Genomic DNA, 24695 nt, shown 5'->3' with positions numbered 1-24695 from the left:
AGGAATAAGGTGAGAGATGGAATTTATTCCTGTACTGAAACTGGTCATAGTAGACATATAGCTTCCAGTTGTAATATAGGAATAAGGTGAGAGATGGAATTTATTCCTGTACTGAAACAGGTCATAGTAGACCTATAGATTCCAGTTGTAATATAGGAATAAGGTGAGAGATGGAATTTATTCCTGTACTGAAACTTGTCATAGTAGACATATAGCTTCCAGTTGTAATATAGGAATAAGGTGAGAGATGGAATTTATTCCTGTACTGAAACAGGTCATAGTAGACCTATAGATTCCAGTTGTAATATAGGAATAAGGTGAGAGATGGAATTTATTCTTGTACTGAAACTGGTCATAGTAGACATATAGCTTCCAGTTGTAATATAGGAATAAGGTGAGAGATGGAATTTATTCATGTACTGAAACTGGTCATAGTAGACATATAGCTTCCAGTTGTAATATAGGAATAAGGTGAGAGATGGAATTTATTCTTGTACTGAAACTGGTCATAGTAGACATATAGCTTCCAGTTGTAATATAGGAATAAGGTGAGAGATGGAATTTATTCCTGTACTGAAACTTGTCATAGTAGACATATAGCTTCCAGTTGTAATATAGGAATAAGGTGAGAGATGGAATTTATTCCTGTACTGAAACTGGTCATAGTAGACCTATAGATTCCAGTTGTAATATAGGAATAAGGTGAGAGATGGAATTTATTCATGTACTGAAAGAGGTCATTTAGTTGACCTATAGACTCCAGTTATAATACAGGAATAAGATCAGAGATGGAATTTATTCATGTACTGAAACTGGTCATAGAAGACCTATAACTTCCAGTTGTAATACAGGAATAAGGTCAGAGATGGAATTTATTCCTGTACTGAAACTGGTCACAGTAGACCTATAACTCCCAGTTGTAATACAGGAATAAGGTCAGAGATGGAATGTATTCCTGTACTGAAACACGTTTATATATATATAGAGCTTCCAGTTGCAATATAGGAATAAGGTCAGAGACGGAAATTACTCGCAAGACGTTGAAGCCATTTGTTTCTATTTCTTACCGTTTTTGCTATACGAAGATTAATTTTTAAACTGGGGGTGGTGTTAGGTTTCTACAATTTTAGGTTGCGGTAGAGGAATAAAGTCGGGAATGAAACATATTCTTTGGACGCGTAATCGATTGCAGGAAACTGCTTCTCTATTTCTCATACCGATTTTGCTCTTTAAAGAAATTCAAAGCGAAACCGAAAGTAGTAGTAAATTCCTACCTTTTCCGATTTTGTAGAGAGAGAGTATATTTTCTTAACACACTCAATCATCTCCAAAAAACCTCTTGTCACTATCTATTATGATCTGTGATCTATGACGATCAATATTGCAATCGAAATTAGTAGTAAATTTTTACCATTTCCATTTGTAGTAGAGAAATGTGGGTGAAAATATGATCTTTTGCTCAGATACTGAATTAATTCGAAAAAAAAAATGTTTGTTGCTATGTATTTGTTATATACGTTCAACGTTGAAGCCGGAAATTGATAATTTCTACCATTTCTGGTATGAATATAGCGTTAACAATATAAATGAAATATATTGGACCTTTAGAGCACTAGAGAACAAGTCCAAGTACCAAACTTATGAGAGATATAAACACAAAGCTTGTACGATACAAAGGAAAAGTTCTTTTGTACGATAAATTGTTCTTTTTATTAAGAATTATTTACAATACCTGGTCATAATTCTTTTAAGCTTTGAAAGGTGCTTTAAATAGAGATCTTCAAGAAAAAATATGTCCAAAATGACCCAAAGTGAGCTAGATTTCCTTGTCCACTAAACACGCCATATTTTTGAAACCACTTCTTGCTATCTCTTACCGGTTTTGCTCTATGGAGATCAGGGGCGGATCCAGGACCGACTTCTGGGGGGGCGGTGGATTGTCATAATGCTACTTTTAAGGGCTCCAAACTCTGGGATGGATATTATTTATATATATAAAACAAGAAAGTTTCCTCTTCTGGGGGGGGGCGATTGCCCCGATCGCCTCCCCCCCCCCTGGATCCGCCCCTGATGGAGATCAACATTGAAACTAGAAGTGGTAATTCCAACCACTTCCGGCTTGAATAGAATCTTAACGAATGAAATGGAACCTATTTTTTGGGCCCTGAATCGATTTAAAAAAAAAAACTGCTTCTCGATATCTCTTACCATTTTTGCTAATACTTGGTGAAAGACAGAAGAACATATACGTTCTATAAGACTTCTGATACTTATACCTACATAGAATAGTCTGGAAAGATAAAATGAGAAAGTGTACAAAATGTGGCTTACAAATTGTCCAGAATACAATACACAATTTAAAATGTTATAATTCATTACAATACAATATGGTTAAAATATTTCATCAATGGTTTAGAAGATAAAGGCATATACTTAAAATGGATAGGGAAATTTTTTCACATTTATATTACATGGTGTGTTATAGAAATAATATATGAGAAAGTAATGATTTAGTTTGAAATATATTAAGTGTAACAGAATATATATTCAAAATATTTTAGAAAAAAAAAAGAATGAAATCCATTTGTTTAAACAAAAAAATTTAAAAACGATAGAACTATTCTCAGTGAAGTTTTTAAATTGCTACTAGAATTTAATCGTTCTTTAAAAATGTATCACAAATACGATGAACCCGGGATACGATCAGTCTTAGTCCAGTCATTTATTTTTTCACTGTTTGTGTGTTACTGAATTCGCATCTACAGAGGATCTGGTGTGTAAAAATACGTTTAAATAAGTTGTTTGCCCCTTTCATTAATATACAGTGAAACCTGTCAACTTGGCCACCTCCCTAAGTTGGCCACGTGCTTATCTTGGCCTAGTTCGTCTTGAACCTGTATTTTCCCATAAGACATTCGTTACTTATTACTCTCTAAGTTGGCCACCTGTTTATCTTAGAAGTTCGCCACACTGAAGCAATGTTTATCCTATATGATGATAATGATAAATTTACCTGCGTATTTTGGCCACGCAAAATATCATTTTGTTATTTTTCTTAACTCTTTCGAATTCCCATATGAGAGGCAGATGTTCTGTATTTGTGACTGGAGAAAAGAAGCAAGGATTCCCGCGATTTGCTCTTGGAAGTCAATGGCGAGAAGGCTACTCTGATAAAGGGGTGCTGAAGGAAGGTGTGAATAAGAAAAAGCACGTACAGGAATTCAGGAAATGGTTGTACGTATTTGTTTACCCTGTCTGTTTTGGTAAAACCATTAGCTATATTCCGGAAAATTCTCAAGGTTAAAACTAACCATCTCAATTGTCAATTATTGGCACCTGTCGGCTTGTCAAAAGATAGCGGAGATTTTGAAATATGAATTCCCTCAAGATCTTCTCAAAACATCTTTTGCTCCGAGGGAAACACTTCTAGCTCATTAACAAGAGGTAGTTAACTACAATATTAGAATGTGCATATCTGTCAAAAAGAATAAAACAAATACGTCTAGAATGAGCCACCATTCTGTAACAACTGAAAGGAAGTCATATAAATTGCATATTAATTTCTCAATTTATAATTTAGCTTTTCTTGTTTTCAATCTGAATAACTCAGTGTGCTATAATATCAATTTCAATAAACTGCGTACATACGCTTCTATTTCGTGGTTGTTTGTGTTATTGCGTTTCCAATCCGAATAATCCAATGTAATAGACTAGTTTTCAGGAAGAGAAAGGTATGCACATATATTAAACATACTATAGTAATATTTTCTAGTACTGTATATTTTTATGATTACTCTATACACATTATTTATCAGTAGCTGTCGTGCCACTGCTTATTAAAATTTTACAATCAAGTAATACTAGAAATCCTATTCTAAAAATACACAAATCACACTTATTTTCTGAAAGTTGGCCACCTGTCTAAGTTGGCCACTTTTTGATGGTGGCCAACATAGACAGGTTTCACTGTATATGAAATTACAACCGTCAACAGATGTTCTCAATATACGGACACTGGATTGTACAAGCAAAGCAGCTACGCTGTAGTACATCCCATGTGGTCTGAGTAAAGAGCACCGACTTCAGGAGTGAAAGAGTAGTGGCTGTTCTGGAAAGCGGACCGAGTGGCGTAGTGGTTAACGCATCGGCACAGTATGGCGGAGATCCTGAGTTCGAGTTTCGATCCAGTCATTCACTTTTTTACTCTTTATATGTTATTGCAATTCATATCTACACAGGATTTTGTGTGTAAAAATATGTTTAAATTATTTTCAAAATTATTTCGGTTATTTCCTCCTTTCATTAATATATATAAATATTATTTGTTTTAGTTTATTTTTGTCTCTATGTAGTAACAATATTCTTTTAATTTTTAACCTATTTATTTGATGATCATTTTTCAGATCAACTGCCAAGGATATGAGTCCAGGGTGGTGGCTTTTACAGTTGATGAAGGTGAAGCAACTGTTGTGAATGTTACCATGTTACCTGACATGGTAAGTGATAAGGCTGATAGCGGTGATGGTGAGCCATTGAGCTCTGCTGTGGTGGTGGTGCCTACATCCACGTCAACGGTACGAGCACAAACTTCACCTGCACTTTCCCATAATAACGCTTACACCACTGACATAGCATGGGAGTATGAATCTTCTTCATATTCTTCCGCCACGTCAGTTTCTTTGACTCCGGATATTAACTATGTATTTCGTGAAGCTGAATTTCGGGGAACCAATAATGGCTGTTCAGTCTGTCTCAATGTTGTAATCCTGTGGCTGTGTATGACAGTGATGGTGTGCTTGTGATGTTTTAGTTTCGCATGAACTAAATGTTTTGTCAGTGCTTGTAGAACAATCTCTGTAGATTTTCTTTTGTTGCAAAAGGAAAAAAAAAATCTTAAAATTGAAAAAAAGACTGAATTTTTGTAACATTGCATGCCAACATATGTTGGAGAATTATTGCATGGATTAAGTGCCAACATAGTTTTATATGTTAGGTGTAGATAACTAATTATAGTTTTTGGTTCCGAAAAGTGTTTGTTAATTTTTTATTCAGTTTCTTATTTGAAGGTCATGGAAGAAAACAAGAAATAATAAGAAATTGTAGAGAAAATTGCAGCTTTGCACAACAAAGCTACACTCCTTCATACGTTTAATCCACTGGAATATTATTTGTTTTCCATCTTTGCACCAAAGTTATCAGAAAAGTATCTGCCACCAGGTGTCAGGCATGTCTTTGGTTTCAAAATTTTGTGGCATTTCTTGTTTTCTCCCAAAGTCTTTATTTGAAGATTATCATATTGTGCTAGCGAAGATTTTATATATTTTTAAGCAAATCAGTGTTTGAAAGATTATGTGTATCTTTGAGTACCTGAAATAATTTTGTATATGCTACGAAATACCAACATCTTTTCTTTTGTTACAAATATTTCTACATTTTTAAGTAAAGTTACTAAAATTAATACATAACTGTGTTAATAATAGATAAATGGATGTATCTATAAATCATTCTTATAAATTCGTCAATAGATATGTTTTTATATTTTTATTTATTTTATTTTATTTTCTATTACTTTTGCGTAGAAATTGGTTAGACAAATAGAACCTAGTTAATATCCTTAATAAAATAGATAAATGATTAACTAGCTACATCTTACATAATTTTCCACGTGGATCTGGATTCGATTGTCGGTTGGAATTCTTGATGTTGAACCAGCATCTTAAGGTACTTGGGAGTTACTTTAATCAAGAGATATCGAACTCTGGTCTAGCAATCAAAACTATCAATGTTTGGAGTTGATGCACTTACTGGCCATGCATCATCTTCTTAAGTTTGCCATCTGTCCGATCATTGTAGGCTGTAGTCTCAAGGGATTTATGTTACTATAGTACTCGCGCCAAGTCGTGAAGCTTGTGCTCTAAACCAATCATAGAAATATTTTGCTTGAGTTCCGATGCATCAGAAAAGTTCGGTACAATTCGTGGAGCCACTTCCCGAGCGCACACGTGGGAAAACATCAAACAGCTGAAATTTACCGACAATGTTGCGGAACTTTGAAGACATAGTAAATGAGTATTTAAAATGCATTTAAAAATTACAAATAATAACACTGCACAATAATAACCACTTTAACAATTATATTGTAAACGCTAAAAAAAAAACAGGAATAGTAACAACGAAAATATAACATAAAAAATAAATAAAACGGAACTTGGCGCAAATCCGACAACACTGTACTCTTGGGAGATGTTTTCCGTGTAGCGCGAGAGACGAACTGACAACATTTGATGGGTGGAGATTGACGACCAGAACACACCCTCGCGTTCTATTGGGTGGTGAAATGGGTATATCTAGGTCAAGCTTCACGTCTCGGCGCGAATACTATAGACGTCACGAACCTAATTGTCTGAACCGTAGTTCACAACGTGTTCAGTAAATTTTCATGTTTTACAATCCTTCAGTACGGGTATAACGAATTATATAAAGTAAGTGGATAGTATTCGTTTGGAAGAATATATTTAAAGATCATCTTATGTACACTCATGTCCAAAATTATTGTCGTATGTCTATAAATATGTTGTTATAGGAATATGATTTGATAACGAATTCGTCCGGTATTTCTTATAATGTTAGTATGTGTATAATCGGCAAAGACGTGTATGTGGTAAATTTCATGTCAAAAGAGCAGTAAATAAGAACAATAAAACGAAAATAAAACTTTCTTGTTCATTTAGCAACATTTTGTTTTACTCATTCTAATTTTCGTATTTATAATTCTTTTCCTATGAAATTTACCACAAATATACATTTCCCGATTTTACACATAGTATCAGTATTAAAAGTACCCTGCAAAATCATTATCAAATTATATTCTTACAAGACCGTTATAGATATGCGACAATCATTTTGGACATGAGTGTACATCTTAGATGTTTAGTTGAACGACGCTCTAATAGTATTCCAGATATAGTACTCAACTAAATGTCCTGGTTTCAGAATCATCTGGTCCCCACGCAATGAGTTCTAAATTAGAACTTAAAATGTATCCCCATACTCCAATTTACTTCATACAATTCGTTCAACGCCGGTACTAGAAGATTGCATTTATTTTATATTTATTTATTTTTAAAAATTTCTGGACATTATCAACATCAATGGCCTTAAGAGCATGACATACTAAAAATAACTAAAAAATTACAATTTTTCTTTTGCTTGTTTTTCATAAGTGGAAGGAGATAACGAAATGCAACTTACCACAATCATAGATAATGTTATTCTACAACAGAAAAGATGAACGTGAAGAATTTTCAGTGTTACCATCTATAGAAATAACAGCGTTGCCAAAATAACATTTCCCCAAATATCCAAGTTAAGGCAGCGACTAGAAGAACGAACTCAACTGCATTTAATTATGTATCATATTGTTTTGGTATCCTGTGAACAACTTTTAAAATAACATTATTATTTAATTTTAATAACTGTATGTTAAAACTATTTTGTTTATTACAAAGTAAATACAACTATTATTTAAAAAGTAGTTCATAGGATTCCAAGACAACATGATACGTAATCAAATGCAGTTGAGTTCGTTTCTGTAGTCACTGCCTTAACTTAGATTTCGAGGGAAATGTTATTCTGGCAACACTGTAATTTCTATGGATGGCAACACTGAAAATTCCTCAGGTTCATATTTTCTGTTGTAGAATAACATTATCTATGATTGTGGTAAGTTGAATTTCATTATCTATTTCACTTATGAAAAACAAGCAAAAGAAAAATGGTAAATTTTGTATTAATTTTAGTATGTCAGTCTTCTAGTCTGTCACGTATGAGAAATGATGTCTCTCAACAAGCATACTATCCAGGAAGGGGGGAGGAAGAAAGCGGCCTAGAACCTGTGTGTTAGGCACCATCCTGGCATTTACCTGGTGTAAATGAGGAAAACCTAGGAAAAACCTCATTCAGGATGGCTAACCTGAGAGAACTGTAATACTTTTCCGACTGAGTACCCACCAGAAAACGAACCTGAGACCGCTTTCACCGAAGGTAACGTTAGTGACTATGCTATGCTGGGCCACTAGATAGAGTGCATTCTACGTTGATCAGTTCAAAATAAGAAAAAAAGATACATGAGTAAAAAGAATTTTTTATTCAGTTGTTGACAATGTTAACAATGAAATTTTAAAAAATTGAAAAAAAAAAAAAATGTTGCAAGAATAGGAAGAAGGAACATGGACAATTTTTTGAAAGTGATAGCATAGATTACTCAAATTCTAAATAAAAGAAAATTAAAAAAAAATCGACATATTTAGGAGTATAGGATTGTGAACATAAATAGTAATGTAGAATTCGTTGTATCTAATTAATCTCTTTCACACGATATTCGTTTTCTTTTTCCATTACAAAACTGAAAGCTGATCTCAATATTTCTTGTTTAACTTCTTCTTCTTCTTCTTTTTTTTTAAATGACAGTTGATTACCATCTGTGATATGAAGAAGAGTAATCTCTTTTATGAATATAAATGTTTTGTCATTTATATAGTGCCCCACAAGTCTGAAGTCTGAAACCAAAGGATAAATGTCCAGTTCACAGGCAGTGTTCAACACGGCCACTGCTGACTATTATGCTTCTAGTCTCTACTACTCGACGGATAATGTTCGGAGTGTTGAGCACAGCTTCCCAAGATGAGCCACACTTTGAATTTTCTCAAAGTAAACTATGGCCTTCGAGTAGCTCCTCACTTAAGAAAGCCAAGTATGGATTTCTGGAAAGCCATTCAATTGGTCCTCGTCGATCAATTCAATCCAATGGCCAGGAAGCGCTGTATAGACCAATCCACTCTGATTTGATAGTGCAAAGGTTCGGAAATTCCTTTCTGGGTTCAAGATTGATTGACGTGCTTCCTCCTGGAGCATTGTAAAATATTGTGACTAGTTACATTCTTCTTAAATAACAAGAAACCAATTGTCGACCTTATTTCCTATGCTACCAAATCATGAGGCGGTTGTGGTTTTGTGACTAGGAAACTTGTATCCAATGGGAATTTTGTTGTAACCAGTTCCACTCACAAAATTCAACTCTTCATTTGGTATTATCCTCACACAATTGTCGGTAACAAATGCTATTTATTACTTTTCAGAATACGATGGATCGTTCTTTTGGGGAGATTTGTCTTATTGAATATACTTTTTAGGGCTTTAGAGAACGCTGATAAGATATGACAAGGTATCTCGTCATCTGTGATATCTTTGGTGACGGGCTACGAGAATTATCTACCACAGATTTCTTCTTGAATTTTTTACTTGAGTTTTACCGCACAATTATGCGTAATATGTGGTTCGATTAAAGTTTTAGGCGACTTCCTTCTGTGTGCTGCCTTGAACAAAATCACTTGGGTGGGTATCTCAATACTAAACGATTACTGAATTGCGAGAATACTTGCGAAGAAAGAAAACTGGCTATTTTAACTTAAAATAATGTACTGTATTTTTTATTTTAAAAAGGTATGAAGCTTTCATTTCAATATAAAGTATGTAACTGGTCAAAATAATAGATACAGATAGGTAAAAAAAAAAAAAAAAAAAAAAAAAAAAAAAAAATATGATATATTATGCTTGAACGTATACCTCTTGCTTTTGAAAGCAAAGTATATTAGCAAAAGTCAAGTACAGCCATATTGGAGTACTTCAATCAATACGTGGTTATGAATACAGAGCTTTCTTCAACTCCAAGAAAGTACTCCAGTAGGCCCGGATTCAAGATGTTGGCCAACATATTAGAAAACTAGCACTTGACTGCTTGTTATGGTTATCAAATGAAGTTTACCAATATTTCGCACATTATCTCAATGTCGAACAAAGCACAATAGTTTCAATTTCTTACGGTTTGCCCAATATGGAAGAACTGGCAAAAAACAAATTATTGGTTCCCGCTAAACTTGCCTATCAATATTTACTGTTAGCCCAACTATATGTGCTACTTGGGTATATTTAGAAAGAAAATCGGTCTGTTTTCCATGTTTCTAGTAGAATTCATACACCAGCAGAACGCGGTATGGAAAATGGCTTCGGTTCGTACTTATAACTACTTCATTTGCATCTATGTTAAAGAATGTTATTGCTATATATTGGACGTTATCGTGATAATACCATATATAATTTTAATCACAACTGCATGAGAATGTTTCCGAGAGCTACATTAACTTTTGTTTTAATACTTAAGCATATAAAAGAAAACAACTGTCATTAGTTTTACGATTTGTAAGTTTACTACTGTTACTTTATGCATGTTTTTGAGTGACGATTTGTAAGTTCAATACTGTTGTTTTATGGATGTTTTTGAGCAATATAAGCATAATATTACAAATAATGTATGAACAAGTTTTGACTGAGAAAGAAACAATACTAAATATTGAATTTTAAAATTGAAAAAAAAAAAAAAAAAAAAAAAAAACGTGTAAGAATAACTTATATTTTACTTAGTGGCCATATATAGATTTAAGACACTTCTTAGTTAAGCAGAAGTCCTTTTGCAACCGTCTCTAATTACTGAGATGCTGCTATACAGTAGATCCTGTTTATATTCAAGAGATGCTCTGTCTATATACTCTTATACCTATGAGCTCTTAAGACATTTTAGGTCATTCTTTGGACATCTGTAGAGCCTGTCTATCCCACCTGTGCCCTCGGAAACTATGCGAACTAAACTTCGGCCCTACCCCTACCACCCTCTGGCGGACGAAACCCATCCTTTGCTTAGCAAAAAGAAGTGAATGACCTCAGCTCTGTTTCCAATTTATCATTCAGTCGTTTGGTCTTGACGAGTGAAGATCGTAGGCTACTTAGAATGGCTAACAAGACGAAACACAGCGAAGTTAATGAAATAATTGATTGTGGCAACGCTTTCGCATTCAACAATTGAAAGATCTTGGCCGCAGCAACCTGTCCCTCCTCGTTCGAGGGAGGGACAGGAAAACACATAGCGCCAGCAAGGGCACAGTTGAACTAGACAGGCTCTAGTACTTTATTGACGCATTTTCTTTTACGCTACAGTGGCTCTTCTTTGCCAAATACAAGAACTGCTTTCACTATGACATGACAGATCGACTTGGAAAGAAGTATTAAATATTTAATAAAATACCACGTAGAAAAACAGATTATTTATTAATGTTGATTTAACGATAAGTATATGCACATATAAAATATACTATTTTTATCTACTAAATTGTCAACTTTTCTCTTCCTAAACAGGAAAATGCAGCTGAGAGTCTAAAACATGGAATAGTATTGGAAGTTCTTTGTGTGACGCTTAGCTTTTTGAAACTAATCACGTAATAAAAAGTTATAGATAACCAATCAAGAGTGAAAAGACTGGTAAAGGGTTCAGTAAGTTTGCATTGAGTTTGATTTTCTAATTTTTTCAAGACGAGGGAATAAACTAAAAAGATGGGAAACAGAAACGTAGTTATAATAAAAGAAAAGGAAATTTTTATATTCCGTGGTTTCAAAACAATGGTGTTACCATCTAAAGATTATTACTTTGTACAACAAATTATTTGAATAGCCTATACAAGCATAGGCAGAGCTATGGGGCGGCATAGGGAGCATTGCCCCCCCAATTTTTTGACAAAAAATAAAAATGCCACTTGTAAGATCCTTTAATTCTCATTTGTATTTACCGTGCCCCTCCCAGCAGACAAAAAGGTCTGCCCCCCAGGAGACAATTCCTATCTCCGCCCATGTATACAAGACTAATAGAGACACAACCTTCCCCGCTGGTTAATAGCCGGTGCACGCGCCTATGGTGCACAAGGTTTCGGGTTCGATTCCTGATGGGGAAGCCATGAAATCTGAATTTAAATTCCATCTTAAACTGTAGAAACGCACCTCATATAGCCTTGGTGCTGAACCTCAACCAACAAACAAACTAATAAAGAAACAAGCACAATCTTGACTGAATACATCTACTGATGAAATTTCGTCTTCATTTTCTCATTCTTCTCTTCACCATTTTAATAGTTTCTGAAATTTCTTGTTATAGAAACTGATTGTTGTCACTCATATTCCCGTATTCTAAAAGTCAGTTTTGGTCACTCGAAGGATTATGAAATTTTCTGCTGCATCGTATAAGGATTATAGTTCAAACTTCATCTCTTTATGATAAACAACGGTTCATTAAAAAAAAAAAAAAAAAAAAAAGGCAAATGACATAAGAAACGGGTACGAAACACTTATTCACTTCCACTCCAAAAAAATCACAGAAAAGTGTAGAAACAATGCATATATTTTTTTCGATTCGTTGATTTTTAATATTTCTACATTACACACTCCCTGATGCATTTTTTCTTCGTTAATACTACATCATCTTCATGAAATGTAAATTGAATTGTAATTTCTGTATCTTTTTTTGAAAATATTACGATTACATTACAATAAAATTTATATTTTAACGTAACGATCAGTGATTCCGAAGTTATTGGCACAATAATGTTAATTTAGGTTATTGGGAAAGGTAATACAGGAAATACGATGGGACTCTGGCACACGTCCACAGACATGGCCATAAGACTACTCAGAAAAGAATAATTAACGTTCAGAAAAAGTAAAACTCAGAAGTGACCGTATATTTTAAGTAAGTAATTATCAAACACAAACTCCACTTGCACGGTGGCTCAGTGGTAGAGCGCTTGCCTCTGGTACGTAGGGTCTGGTTCGATCTCTGAGCAAGTACGTTTGTGGTGGACAACACCGTGTCCGTGAATTTTCTCAAGGTACTCCCGTTTCCTCCCACTTTCCCATTCCATCGATTCTTTTATCATCATTCACTTGCTTTAGTCATAGTCTTCCTTACCCTAAAGGGTACAATCGTGGGACGTTAAGTTGGAAGATTTAATTTTCATTTCATTTTCCAAATAGTAATTGGTAAACGCCAAGGAGCACTATTCAAAATTTTCCCTTTTAAATTTATGTAACATAGGTCCTGGCTCCATGCAATGGACGGTGGTACAGCGGGGGACACTTCTAAATGGTACAAATTAGCCGTAAATCTCCATATGGCTGTACCATTTAGAAGTGTCCCCCGCTGTACAAATATTGGGAGGGTGAGATACCAATCGGTCGCAAAAAGGGGGAGGGTACTCTGTCATTTACAAGTGTATGTTATTATAGGCATCTTATATTATGTCTGTAACTATATATGAAAATGAAATCTTTTTAGTTTAACATCTCACGATTATACCTGTTAGGCTAAGGGAGACAGAAAGACAAGTGAATGATGATGGAAAAATTGGTGGAATATAAATATGGGAGGAAACGGGAGTACCCCGATAAAATTCACGAACACGATATTATCCACCAGAAACTATAATCATATATGATTTTTAACTATGACATAAGACAATTTTGAAATAATAATAAAAGAAACCCCGACAATATAGCCGTAACTTTAGATTAACCAATCTTACACGCGCCTTGATAGTTATTACCAACAAAAATTCACAAGATGCGCGAATTATTTTGTGTATTATCAAAGAAAAATAATGTAATTTCATTTATTTTATTTTAGTTTTTACAATTTTTTTGAGAGGTGCCATAAAGAGAAGGGTGTACCGGACATTTGGCCGCCACTAATGGATCCTACGCATAATACGTATTATTACAGTAGCTGGAGAAAATGTTGATATATATAGCATCCTGAAAATATAGATCACTGGCTTCCTACTACTTAATATACCTCCTCGGGAAAACTTTCATCACAAAAACAAATTACACACATTAATCTTACCAAAGAAACAAACGTTAATTTTAAAATGTCATAACGCAGTTTTACCAGATCACGGGAATCAAAATACACAAACTAAGAATGAAATTATATTTAATTGACTTAAAGATTAATTTTTATTTGTTTGTTTGTTTATTTTATTTGATTTATTGCCTTATTTTATCAGATAGATGACGAAATGAGATACACTATTCGTTAAAAACACCATTTTTCATAAAAGTAAAGAACAAGTTACATTTAGTCACCATCTGGCACTACGAAATAATTATGTTTGAGATGATAAGAATTTTAATGCAGAGATTACCGAAGTCAAGTAGTGTAAGGTTTGGCAACTATGTGGTTGAATGGCCATTAGGGAAAACCAGAGGTGGAAAACGATTGTGAGGCTTGCGATGTGTTGATTACGCAGTCCCCAATTTAAAACTATTGATTGGATAGTTTGAGCCTTTTGGGGCTTCTTACTAGTAAATTTTAGTTTAGATAAACACATTGATAGAAATAACCTATTTTACATCAGTTATGAAATAAAGACTTATGTGCACAGTTGTCAGCAAAACTACATATTCATATCCCTGATTGTTCTTTTATTGATAACTTCTGAAGTAATTTGAGTACACGTTTCGTTGATGTAGGAAAGACACAAAACTCTGTACTCAAAATGTTTAATTTTGGTAACAGAATAAGCACGGTAAAATATCCCTTTCGCTGATACCTACACATATATTATACTATGACTGCTATATATATTATCATTATAATATCGTTGATAAATATAACACATTTCTCAATCAGTAAACAAGATCGTAATCGGATTTTTTGAGGAGTGTACATAATCTACAAAAAAGGACTCAGAAGGAATTCTTAAAAATATGACGAAAAACATACTTGAACAAATGACAGATTGTGCACCCAATATCTTGTATAGATACGGCTTTAGGAAAATAGCAATATCTTTTTTACTTTGATCCATCGTCTTTCCTAGGATCTGTTTACTTAAAATATAAAATTAAAAATTATTATATTATTTTCTCCGTTACGTTGAACAATGTGGAATGCAGATGAACACCAACCCTTTATCTCTATAATTATGTTTTAAAATACAGCTGTAATTATGTATGAATGTATAATAAATTGAACGTGGAAATATATAGTTCTGTACATATTGTAAATGAGAGATGAGATGTAATAAATATTGACATGTCTTTTTACTATTAGTTGTTTTACTTGTTTAATTCATGAGTTTATGTTAAGTATAGTAGATACATGTTAACTCAAAACTTTTCATGTCGATTGAAAAGATGGTTTAATGTTTGTATTTATTTCATATGCCCTCTATCCCCCTTTTGCTTCGCTTATGGCACAAGGTGTGGTAGAGATATTTTCCTCGTGTACAGTTTCAGAAGCTCAATGGCTCATTCATTTCCTCTCGTAACCACAGACGCGCACCCAAGTGAAGCCAACAACCAACCCTCAGATCCGTCAGTGTATTTCTCGACATTGCCTATTGTCCGAAACTTCCCGAAGCAATTGAACTCCTTTCATAAATAAATAAATAAATAAAATGTCATAATTTTCATTTCGAAGTTCAATTCGACCTAATACGGCTGGAAGCGTGGTACTCGCTTTGATCTTGTTAAATTTTCAGGGTTGTACAGTTAAGAATATCCTTTCCTTTCCTTTTCCTTAGTGAAAAAATAATTGTTTAATTTTCCCAGACTATTTATCTAACTATACCTATATCTAGCCATCTATGTCGGATGTTCTAAACCGCCCACGGACCACAGAGCACTATTCTACAGGTCAAAATAAAGCGAAAATACTATATGATGGAATGACCTCCGGGACCTCCTTCAGCCGCTATGGGAAATCAAAATTTCACTATGTGGCAACATCGCATATTAACTAGGAACCATTAGTATTGCTCTAAAAATCAATCGAACAGTTACATCGATTGTTAAGGTAACAAGTGGTGCTAGTGTCAACGTATATTGACTTTTAACTGTCATCTGGCAAGAATCGATGTAATTGATGGATTGCTACATCTAATCTACGGTTATTTATCTGCGACGTTGCCACATAGTGCAATTCGCGTCTCTAGACGAGAACCCGAAAGGTATACAAATATATTTGTTTATTGTAGACTAGTGCTCTGTGGTCCGTGGACGCCATTTTTAGAACACCCGATATATATATCGGAGAAATGTCCCCAAAACATAACATGGAAAACTGTCAGTTTCATTGACTGTCCTACAACCGATCATAAATAAACCCCACACTGAGTTTCGTGACACTCGGTGCCACCTAATGTACGGTGGCACTGGACACTAACTGTACACGAGGAAAGCGCACAAGCATAAAAATAAATAAAAATAATATATTTATCCAATTGCTATGAAGCTGAAAGGAAAGTAGTTTTCAATGTAAATCCATCTAAACTTGATAGAATTTCATAGAAGAGGTGTCCGTAGATCTGACATTAAAATCTGAAAATTGACACTGAGTACGTGACGTTATGTAAAACTTAATACGGTCGTGGACTCCCTATTGTTAAAACGCAAAATAAAATGTCACTGAAACATTTTGTATGAGGTATCAAATGAAAGGGCTTCGTAAGATTCACCGGCAGCTGGTAGAGGTTTACGGAGAGACTGTAATGTCTCGTCAGCATGTCGAAAATTTATGGCTGGTAGAGAAAACGTCACCGACGAGGAATGCAGTGGGCGACCCAGTAAAGCATCAACAGATCTGAAAACAGCTCGCATGGAGGAGCTGATTCAGGACAAAAGAAAGATCACGTTACGGACCTCGTTCCACGGGACTTTTTACCTGTTTCCGCACTTGAAGGAGCACCTCGGAAGCCGTCGCTTCGCTTCAGACGAGGAGGTGAATCACTTCGTGACAACGTAGCTGAATACGCAAGGTTAGTATTTTTTACCAGAACGGAACCTTCAAACTCACCTCACGATCCGATAAGTGCCTCAACCGATTTGGAGACTATGTCGAGAAATAACCTAATGTATATACTATACGTTGGCTGTATTGGTTGTATGAAATAATATATACATGTTTCACTGCAGGCTTCGTAACCTTACTTTCTGATCACTCCTTGTTGTTCATTCATTCATTCACCATCACCTTTATTGGTGTTATACAGGGTGTTTCAAAACAACACCAACAACGTTTGGGAGGTGATTCCTGACACCAAGATAAGACAAAAAGTATAGACCAACCTGGGTGCACCTGGGTCTGTGTTGTTTCGAAACACCCTGTATATAGGTGCAACAAACATGTTACTCCTATATACTACAAATATAAATTACATACAAATGTTAAGTAGTCTTATGTTAAAATAGTTTTAAAATATATAATGAAAGGAGGGTTGTTGGAATTTTCCCCAATCCAAAATTCTCGTGTTCTTTTTTGGGGGGAGGGGGTAAAACCCACTTAAAAATCCCAAAAAAGCCCACCTCAAAAAATATACCTTAAACCCTGGATTGAAATAATAATCTTAATGTGATTGTATTTACTTCTTTAATTGTACTTCTTAATGTATGCCTAGTTTCAAAATTGGCTTAAGATATGTATTTATCCCCAGATCAGAATACCATTGAAAACAAAAAAAGGATAGGAAATTATTCATAATGAATTCTGTTTGCGCTGGATCAAATTCGCTGTAACACTGTTCAACTGTAATCTATGAAAAGAATCTTGTTTGTGGGCGCAACACGGGAAAACGTTTAAGCCGTCTGGAATGAAGTTTTGGATGCAGTTATCATTTACCTCTAAGCTTATCATTTACCTTATTAGGTTTCTAATCAGGTTACTTTTATTAAAAGACGTGTTGTATGGGAGGGGGGAGGGGGAAGAAAAGCGGACGGTCAAAATCTATGCGAAAATTAGTATCTCATGGTTCTGTCAAGTTAGGAAGATCGACATTTTTTTTAATGTAAACTTTCCATTAAAAGTAAGTGAACCCGTGTCCCAGTGTTTTTGAGAGTTTTCATTTTAAGTGGGGAAGGGAATCATTTTCTATAATTTGAAAGCGATGTTGCCTGCTGTTTCTGATCGCATCACTCGGGTTGAGTTGAGTGGATTTTGGGTTTAATGTCCCGTTTAACAGCGAAGCTATATGAGGCGTGCACCTACTGATTAACGTGGAATCCGAACCACATGAGCTCCCGCCGGGAATTGAACCCGGGTCTCCCACTCCAAATGCACGTACGCTAACCGCTTAGCCACGGAGGAGCTCGCGCATCACACGGGAAAACAGTTACGCAATTCGAAATTAATTTTTGAACATACAGTAGTTAGTACCTACCTTGAGCTGGGATTCTTATATTACTTTGATTCAAGGATGCATCCTAGGAGAAGAAGTAGAGGAACTTCAAAATTCATGTAAAAAGATACAGTATGTCACGAGCCCGCCAAGTTAGGAAGACGAAACTCGGTATATAAACTTCTCATTAAAAATAAGTTGGCATGTGTTGCAATGTTTTTGAAAATTTTCGTTTAAAGGGGAGAGGATTATTTTCCGTATTTCCTTTGTTTCCATTGAAAGCGATGTTGTCTGTTTGTGATCGCATCACGGGGAAACGGTTGAACAGCTTGAAATGAATTTTGGTTCATTTTTATTTATTTATTGTGTTACTTTGACTAAAGGGCACATCGTAACGGAAGTAAAGGGGATTCAAAATGTCAGCCAAAATTACAATATCTCGTGATCATGTCAAGTTAGGAAGATGAAATTCGTTATTATAAACACCTCACTAAAAATAAGAGGACATGCCACTTCCTGCTTTTGAGAATTTCAATTTTAAGGGAAGAAAGAGATGTTTTCTATAATTTCTTTCTTCACATTTAAATCGACGGCGGTTGTTGTTTGTGATCGCGTCACAGGAAATAGTTGAACAGTTTGAAATGAGTTTTAGAACATAGTTAGTACCTACCTCAAGCTGGAATATTATCATGTAACTTTCCTTAACCCTTATCCGGGCAACCGGGCCTCCCAGGCCCAGTAGCTTTTTTTTTTTTTTTTTTTTTAATTTCTCAATAACCAGATGACATAAAATTCTGAATTTTTCTATCTTTAGTCGAAGTTAAAATCATGAACATATCGAGTTGGTAAAGCCCCAGTTGCCGTCTACGTTACAAAAATAGCTTGCCAGGACAAGGGTTAATGAACGTATCCTACGGGAAAAGGGGGTTAAAAATTCATGCCAGAAGTAGAGTATCTTACTACACTTTCATTGATATGCGTATCCTAAGGGGAGAGGAGGCTCAAACATTTTCCTTGAACCTAATTCTCCCCGTGCAAACAACGAGCACTTCAGCTAGTATGGAATCAAAAGTAACTATGCTATATTTTTTTTGTTTTTGTTACATACTTGCGTATTAATATAAACGGATAAACCCCTTTAATCGTAAAATCTATTGTAAGAAACCAAATTGATAACTGAAAATGAGAAAAAAATCCATTTCGAACTTCTCAGTTCTTAAAAAAAAAAAAAGACTTTATTTCTTTTAGAAAAAACAACAACCATACAATAAAGCCATTGTTTATCTCTGGCTCTTGAACTTGAGGTACTAATCGAAACATAAGCGAGTGTCAATGGTGCAAAGTGTGTCTCACGAAACGTGTATGGGACTTACTGGATTTCTTGTGCATCATTTTTTCTTTCTTTTTTGTTATTTCTTAGTTCAATGGCTCATGATTATGCACCAGGGCAGGCCAGGGGGTGTCCATAAGGTTCGGACCCCTCTTCCAAACTAGAAATGAAGAAAATTAAGAAAGGATGAAACAAAAAGAAACAAGAAAAAGAAGAATAAGGTTAAAAATAAAAAGCTGCAGTAAGCTTTTGGTTACTCTTTCTTATGAGGAGATTTGTATTACTTGCAATATATGGTGGCGAATGAGCGAGATATCCTGGAAAAGTCAGGGAATTTGGAATTTCTAGAAAAGTTACGGAATTCTCAGAATTTCTGTTAATCAGAGAATTCAAGCTTTCGAAAGCATTGTGCCGTTCTGTAACAATGTGGACTTTTTTTATCATAATTTTTCGTCATCGCTTCTCTGCAGTATCAAACATGTTATTTCAGATACAGTTTTCTACTGCTTCTTTAAGTTGTCATTTGGAACAAGGAGTAGTTGACGGAATAATGAAAACAAAAAGTTATATGGAAAGTTCTGTTAACATTTGATTCAACAGAGAAAGGTACGCAGATATTGTAAAATAATTTACAAGACGTTATTGGATATGTATTATTTATAATAAAAGATGTGTGCTTTTTATAATAGTTGAGATTATGAAAGGAAAATTGCTATATTTGAATGAACAAAGAAAGGAACGTAAATAGTGTAAAATCTTTTTCAATACTTTTTTTTTATTCTTTTACTCGAGATTTCATCATCATTTGTTATTAAAATACTTACTAACATATCCTCATTTTATTGTTCTAACAAACCAATATATGTTACCATTAAAATAGTTTAGATTGATCAAGCCCCTGTGTGATTACCACAGTTTTTCATGTCACGCCGCCTCTCCCCTCCAAATTACGAAATCCTGGCTAAACGAACCAATCTATGTTGCCAGTAAAATAGTTTAGAACGGTCGAGGCCCTGGTGTGATGACCACAGTATTTCATGTTAGGAACCCCCCACCCTTTACGAAATCCTGGCTACGTGCCTGACCAGAGCTGTGATGATATGGATAGTAATGGTGGCATGAGGAAAGTGGTAGGAAACGAGAAAACCCATGCACACGATGTTTTTCCGCCACAAAACGCACTTGGCTGAAGCTGGGATCGAACTAGGAACCCGCGTCAGACATGAACTATGGCGGTCCCATACGGAAATTCCATAGTTTCATGTATACAGTAGAACATATATGCTTACGTAGTATTTTAAGTAGAAATATGGCTTTAAATATACGTGCAAAATTTAATAATGCCCAGTAAAACCCACTGATCTGGGTTAAAAAAAAAAAAAAAAAAAAAAAAAAAAAAACTGGGTTTTTCACAACCTTGAATGAAAGTTTTAACATTTTCAGAGTGGCAATAAAGAGTTTGTTGATAATCGTTCTTAATCTCAAAATTGCTATAAACTATAATTATTTCATGTGCTATGAAATAATTACATTGTTCAAATTATGTTGTTATTTCATATTGTTTTTCTATGACATTTGCTTTATTGACCGCCGCTATTGCATAAAAGAGTTCACCTATTGAAAATTAATTCAGAGTTGTAATTATCACATTTCTTTGGCACATTATATTCAGTATTGGGAAAAACAAAAAGTCGTATTGCTTGAAGTATTAATGAGTCATTGAATAGCAACAACTTAAATTGCTGTATATAAATTGTTAGTTAATTATGGATGTGATAATAAGTGATTGTCAATTGTTTATCTAGACATCTTATCTTAATGGATTGTATGCGCGTTTTTAAGTGTTCACAGTGAACTTGAATTTTTTTGTCACAATTAGATCAATTTCTATACGCACTTGACTAAACGTGAGAAATGAAGAACCAAAAAGCACTTGCAAAATATTTCAAAACCAGGTACACTAAACAAACACTCCTATACACATACACGCCATTACAATTTTCTTTTTAAAAGTTGAATACCACTTTTGTGTATCAATTACTTGTTTTAAAATCTTCCATTCGTTAGATGGATCAATTATTTGATTTATGCATAGCTGGCCGATTCCAGATATAACGCTAAAAACTAAGAATTCTAAGCGCTTAAAAAAAAAAAAAAAAAAGTTTGCATTGAAAAATAGTATGATTTCAAGATTCACTGCAGCAGCATTGGTCAAGCAGACCAAATGTGTTTCGAGGAGATTGGAAACAGATCATCACATCATCTTTTTTTCCAATTAAAGATGATGATCAAGTAACTTATAAGACCGCCTCGGACCACTGTTTCTCTACACTACAGATCATGTGTATCGAAAATACGTTAACACAAGCACCAATAGTTATAATGAAAACTGATATTGTACATTTGGCTGGTAAGCTGCTTCACATGCTTCGTGATAAAATAATAATAATAATAATACCCTTTCTTATAAAAATATAGTAACATATTTGCAAATGCAGTCTATGGAAATATATCCTTCAGTTCTACGATTAATTTCTGATATAAAAGGACAACGCGCTCGAAATTGGAAATATTGGAATTTTACTGAAATACACACTGTTATATTTTCATATCTTCTCTTGAAATATGTTAAAGCGTTTGTGTTGTTTTCCTGTTCTACACAAGAACGGAAAACAAAATAATCTCTTAACGAAGGATTCCTACTGGTCAGAGAAGTCAGGGAAACTCAGGGACAGTGGCGTAACTGAGGGGTTCGCAGGGCCTGCAGTGCGGGGAAGCCCGCAGGATTTGGGGGCCCACCGCGAAACAAATACCAAGAATTATAGGCTACAAAAAGTGAGCTAAATACGGAATATCCATCTCCCTAAACATTATTTACTTTAGAAAAGAAAAATATGCTAAGGGAAAATATTTTTTGCCTTTTTCGGTGAGTATTAATTTTGATTCTAATTTTATTATATTCCATGGATTTATTAACCATTGTCTTCTACCGAGACATAATATAGTGGGAAGTTAATAGGCATGGGAGGAGGGACCCCCAAAAAATCTTGCGGGGGCCCGACAATTTTGCGTACGCTACTGCTCAGGGAAAATGGTGCACATTAGGGAAGCTCAGGGAAAAAGACTGAAATTCAGGGAAAGTCAGGGAATTTAGAATATATATATATATATATATATATATATATTCTAACTAATTGTACACCAATTTCAGCCTACCCAATCATTATAATACCTATTTGGTTTTTGTTGCTGTTCTTTTATTGTGTGTATAAGCAATTGATTACTATTTGTCTCTATAGAATAAATATTTTCATATATAAATATTCCCCGTTATTTGTTCCTTATTTATATGTCAACGTCATCCAACACCTGTCATGAAAATCAGGGAAATAGATTTCTCCAGATCAGTAGGAACCCTGTAATGACAAATAAGTTGGAGGGTGACTCATTAATGAAATCTGAATCCTGTTCTATTTTGTGGTATCTGTATTTGATACAAAATATCTTAGTCACAGTGAATTTAGATTTCCTGATGTACTAAGGGAAGCTAACGAAGGACGACAGATCATGAAGATAATAGGAAAAAGAAGACACAACATGCTTGGCCATTTGATTCGGCATTCCGATTGCATCACCGTGCTGATAGAAGGGAAGGTAGAATGAAAACCAGGAAGAGGAAGACCAAGGATAGAATATCTGGACGCAGTTACGAAAAAGAGACCTTATCAAAGTATAAAACAGTTCTGTCAAGGAAGAGAGAAGTTTTAAAATGTCCATGTTGCCCACCAACCTATGGTTGAGGAGAACAAGAAGAAGAAGAAGATAAGATTTAGCAGCTACCATGTTCCTCTGCGTTTAGAAATCAGATTAAGCATTAAAACGAAACTTTTTGTTCCAACAGTATTTTGTTTATTGCTGGTGATAATAGTATCAGTATGTACATTTTACATATACAAAATCTGTAAATTTAATACACATATACAAAGTTACGAAGATGTGGAATGTCCAAGACGCAAGCATCGCTTGATCATGATGGAACTGCCAATACTGGTGCCTTCCCTTTCGCTTGAGGCTAGAAGTAAACATCATTCACTATTTATAATTATAGAACAGAAAACTGTCAAGAGCTTTAACTATTTAAATCTATCTCTGATTTTTTTTTCTTTTGTTAATTTATAATCATAATCAACTTTCTTGTATCAGTTTTTAACTAAGAAATTTTTAATTTACTAGTTTATTAATGTTCTTTTACATAACATGTCGAAGCACAAACACACATGCGGTCAAGAACGTACAAAAAGAGACTATGAGAGATTTCTGCTATGTTAGATTGCTTTATTTAATACATTGAAATGTGTCTAAAATGATAGCCTTCTTTCCATAGAAAATATTTAATTCATACAAGCGGCCAGTTTCCCGAGTTATACAAACTTTCTTAGTTTTTAAGTACTACATTGGTTCACTGTAATCAGCAAACCTTAGAAAGCTGGCTAAATATTTCCACCCACTTAATACAGTCTTCTTCCATCTTGATTCTCGGAATTATTACTTAAAAATAATTAATATTTTTCTTCCTGGCCTTAAAAAACGATGCGTGCCCATCGCAACCTAACCAGGCACAGAGGTCATTTCATACTGTTCTTTCAGTTTAATCCTAATTTTTGAGACTGAGGGTATTTTTTGCGATATTGTAAATTTAAGACCCTGCAAAATACTTGTTGGCTTAATATTAGATAAAAAGTCTCAGAGACGCACTTATCACAAAAATATAACATTTCGAATTAGTTAGTTAGTTAGTTAGTCAGTCAGTTACTCTCTCTCTTTCTTTCTTTCTCTCTCTCTCTCTCTCTCTCTCTCTCTCTCTCTCTCTCTCTCTCTCTCTCTCTATATATATATATATATATATATATATATATATATATATATATATATAGTGTTAATAAGTATACCGACAAACTTGTTAGAGATGACTTCTTACATCAAAATAAGAAAAAAAAGATCATGTGGACATGGGACGGGGGAATGTGCATAGTTTCAGAGCTAGGGCAGACCAAAGCATGAAAAAACATCGCAGCATGTGTGGAGTTGACGTTCCCTAACCTTCAGACTTCCCGTTGACACATTCCATATTCACTGCTACTAAGGCTTATTTGTTGCCTACTTTGGACTGTACTCACCTTTAAGTCCATGTACATTCGAAAAATGTTGGTAGTATGTCTGTGAATTATGCTTTGTAGGGAATCTCTTGCGCACCCACTGCACATTGCTGAAATATGCATTTTAGGATGGCGTAGATGTGACTTCCTTTACGT

At 34.6% G+C, this 24695-nt stretch overlaps 2 protein-coding genes across 7 annotated transcripts in view; one reads left to right on the top strand and one right to left on the bottom strand.

Annotated features, from left to right (window-relative positions):
* The window catches only part of LOC145694604 (carboxypeptidase D-like), a gene marked incomplete in the record, with an annotated part of 104107 nt that extends 89119 nt beyond the window's left edge, over nt 1-14988 (top strand). Inside the window, 2 exon segments of the mRNA XM_081770991.1 lie at nt 4404-4574; nt 11248-14988. Of these exon segments, the coding sequence (XP_081627117.1) occupies nt 4404-4574; nt 11248-11331 (255 nt within the window).
* Nucleotides 14989-23269: 8281 nt separating this feature from the next.
* Nucleotides 23270-24695, bottom strand: part of gry (trafficking protein particle complex subunit 11 gry) — a 98986-nt gene continuing 97560 nt past the window's right edge. For all 6 annotated transcript variants that reach the window (XM_081770988.1, XM_081770987.1, XM_081770986.1 and 3 more), the window contains one exon: nt 23270-23455. In XM_081770988.1, coding sequence (XP_081627114.1) covers nt 23411-23455 — 45 coding nt within the window. In that variant the 3' untranslated portion in view covers nt 23270-23410. The remainder of the gene's footprint in view (nt 23456-24695) is intronic.

This window comes from Thermobia domestica, chromosome 9, assembly GCF_964235325.1.
Source record: "Thermobia domestica chromosome 9, izTheDome1.hap1.1, whole genome shotgun sequence".
Lineage (NCBI taxonomy): Eukaryota > Metazoa > Arthropoda > Insecta > Zygentoma > Lepismatidae > Thermobia > Thermobia domestica.
The sequence above is the reverse complement of the archived record's forward strand: the minus strand, read 5'-3'. Positions and strand labels throughout refer to the sequence as shown.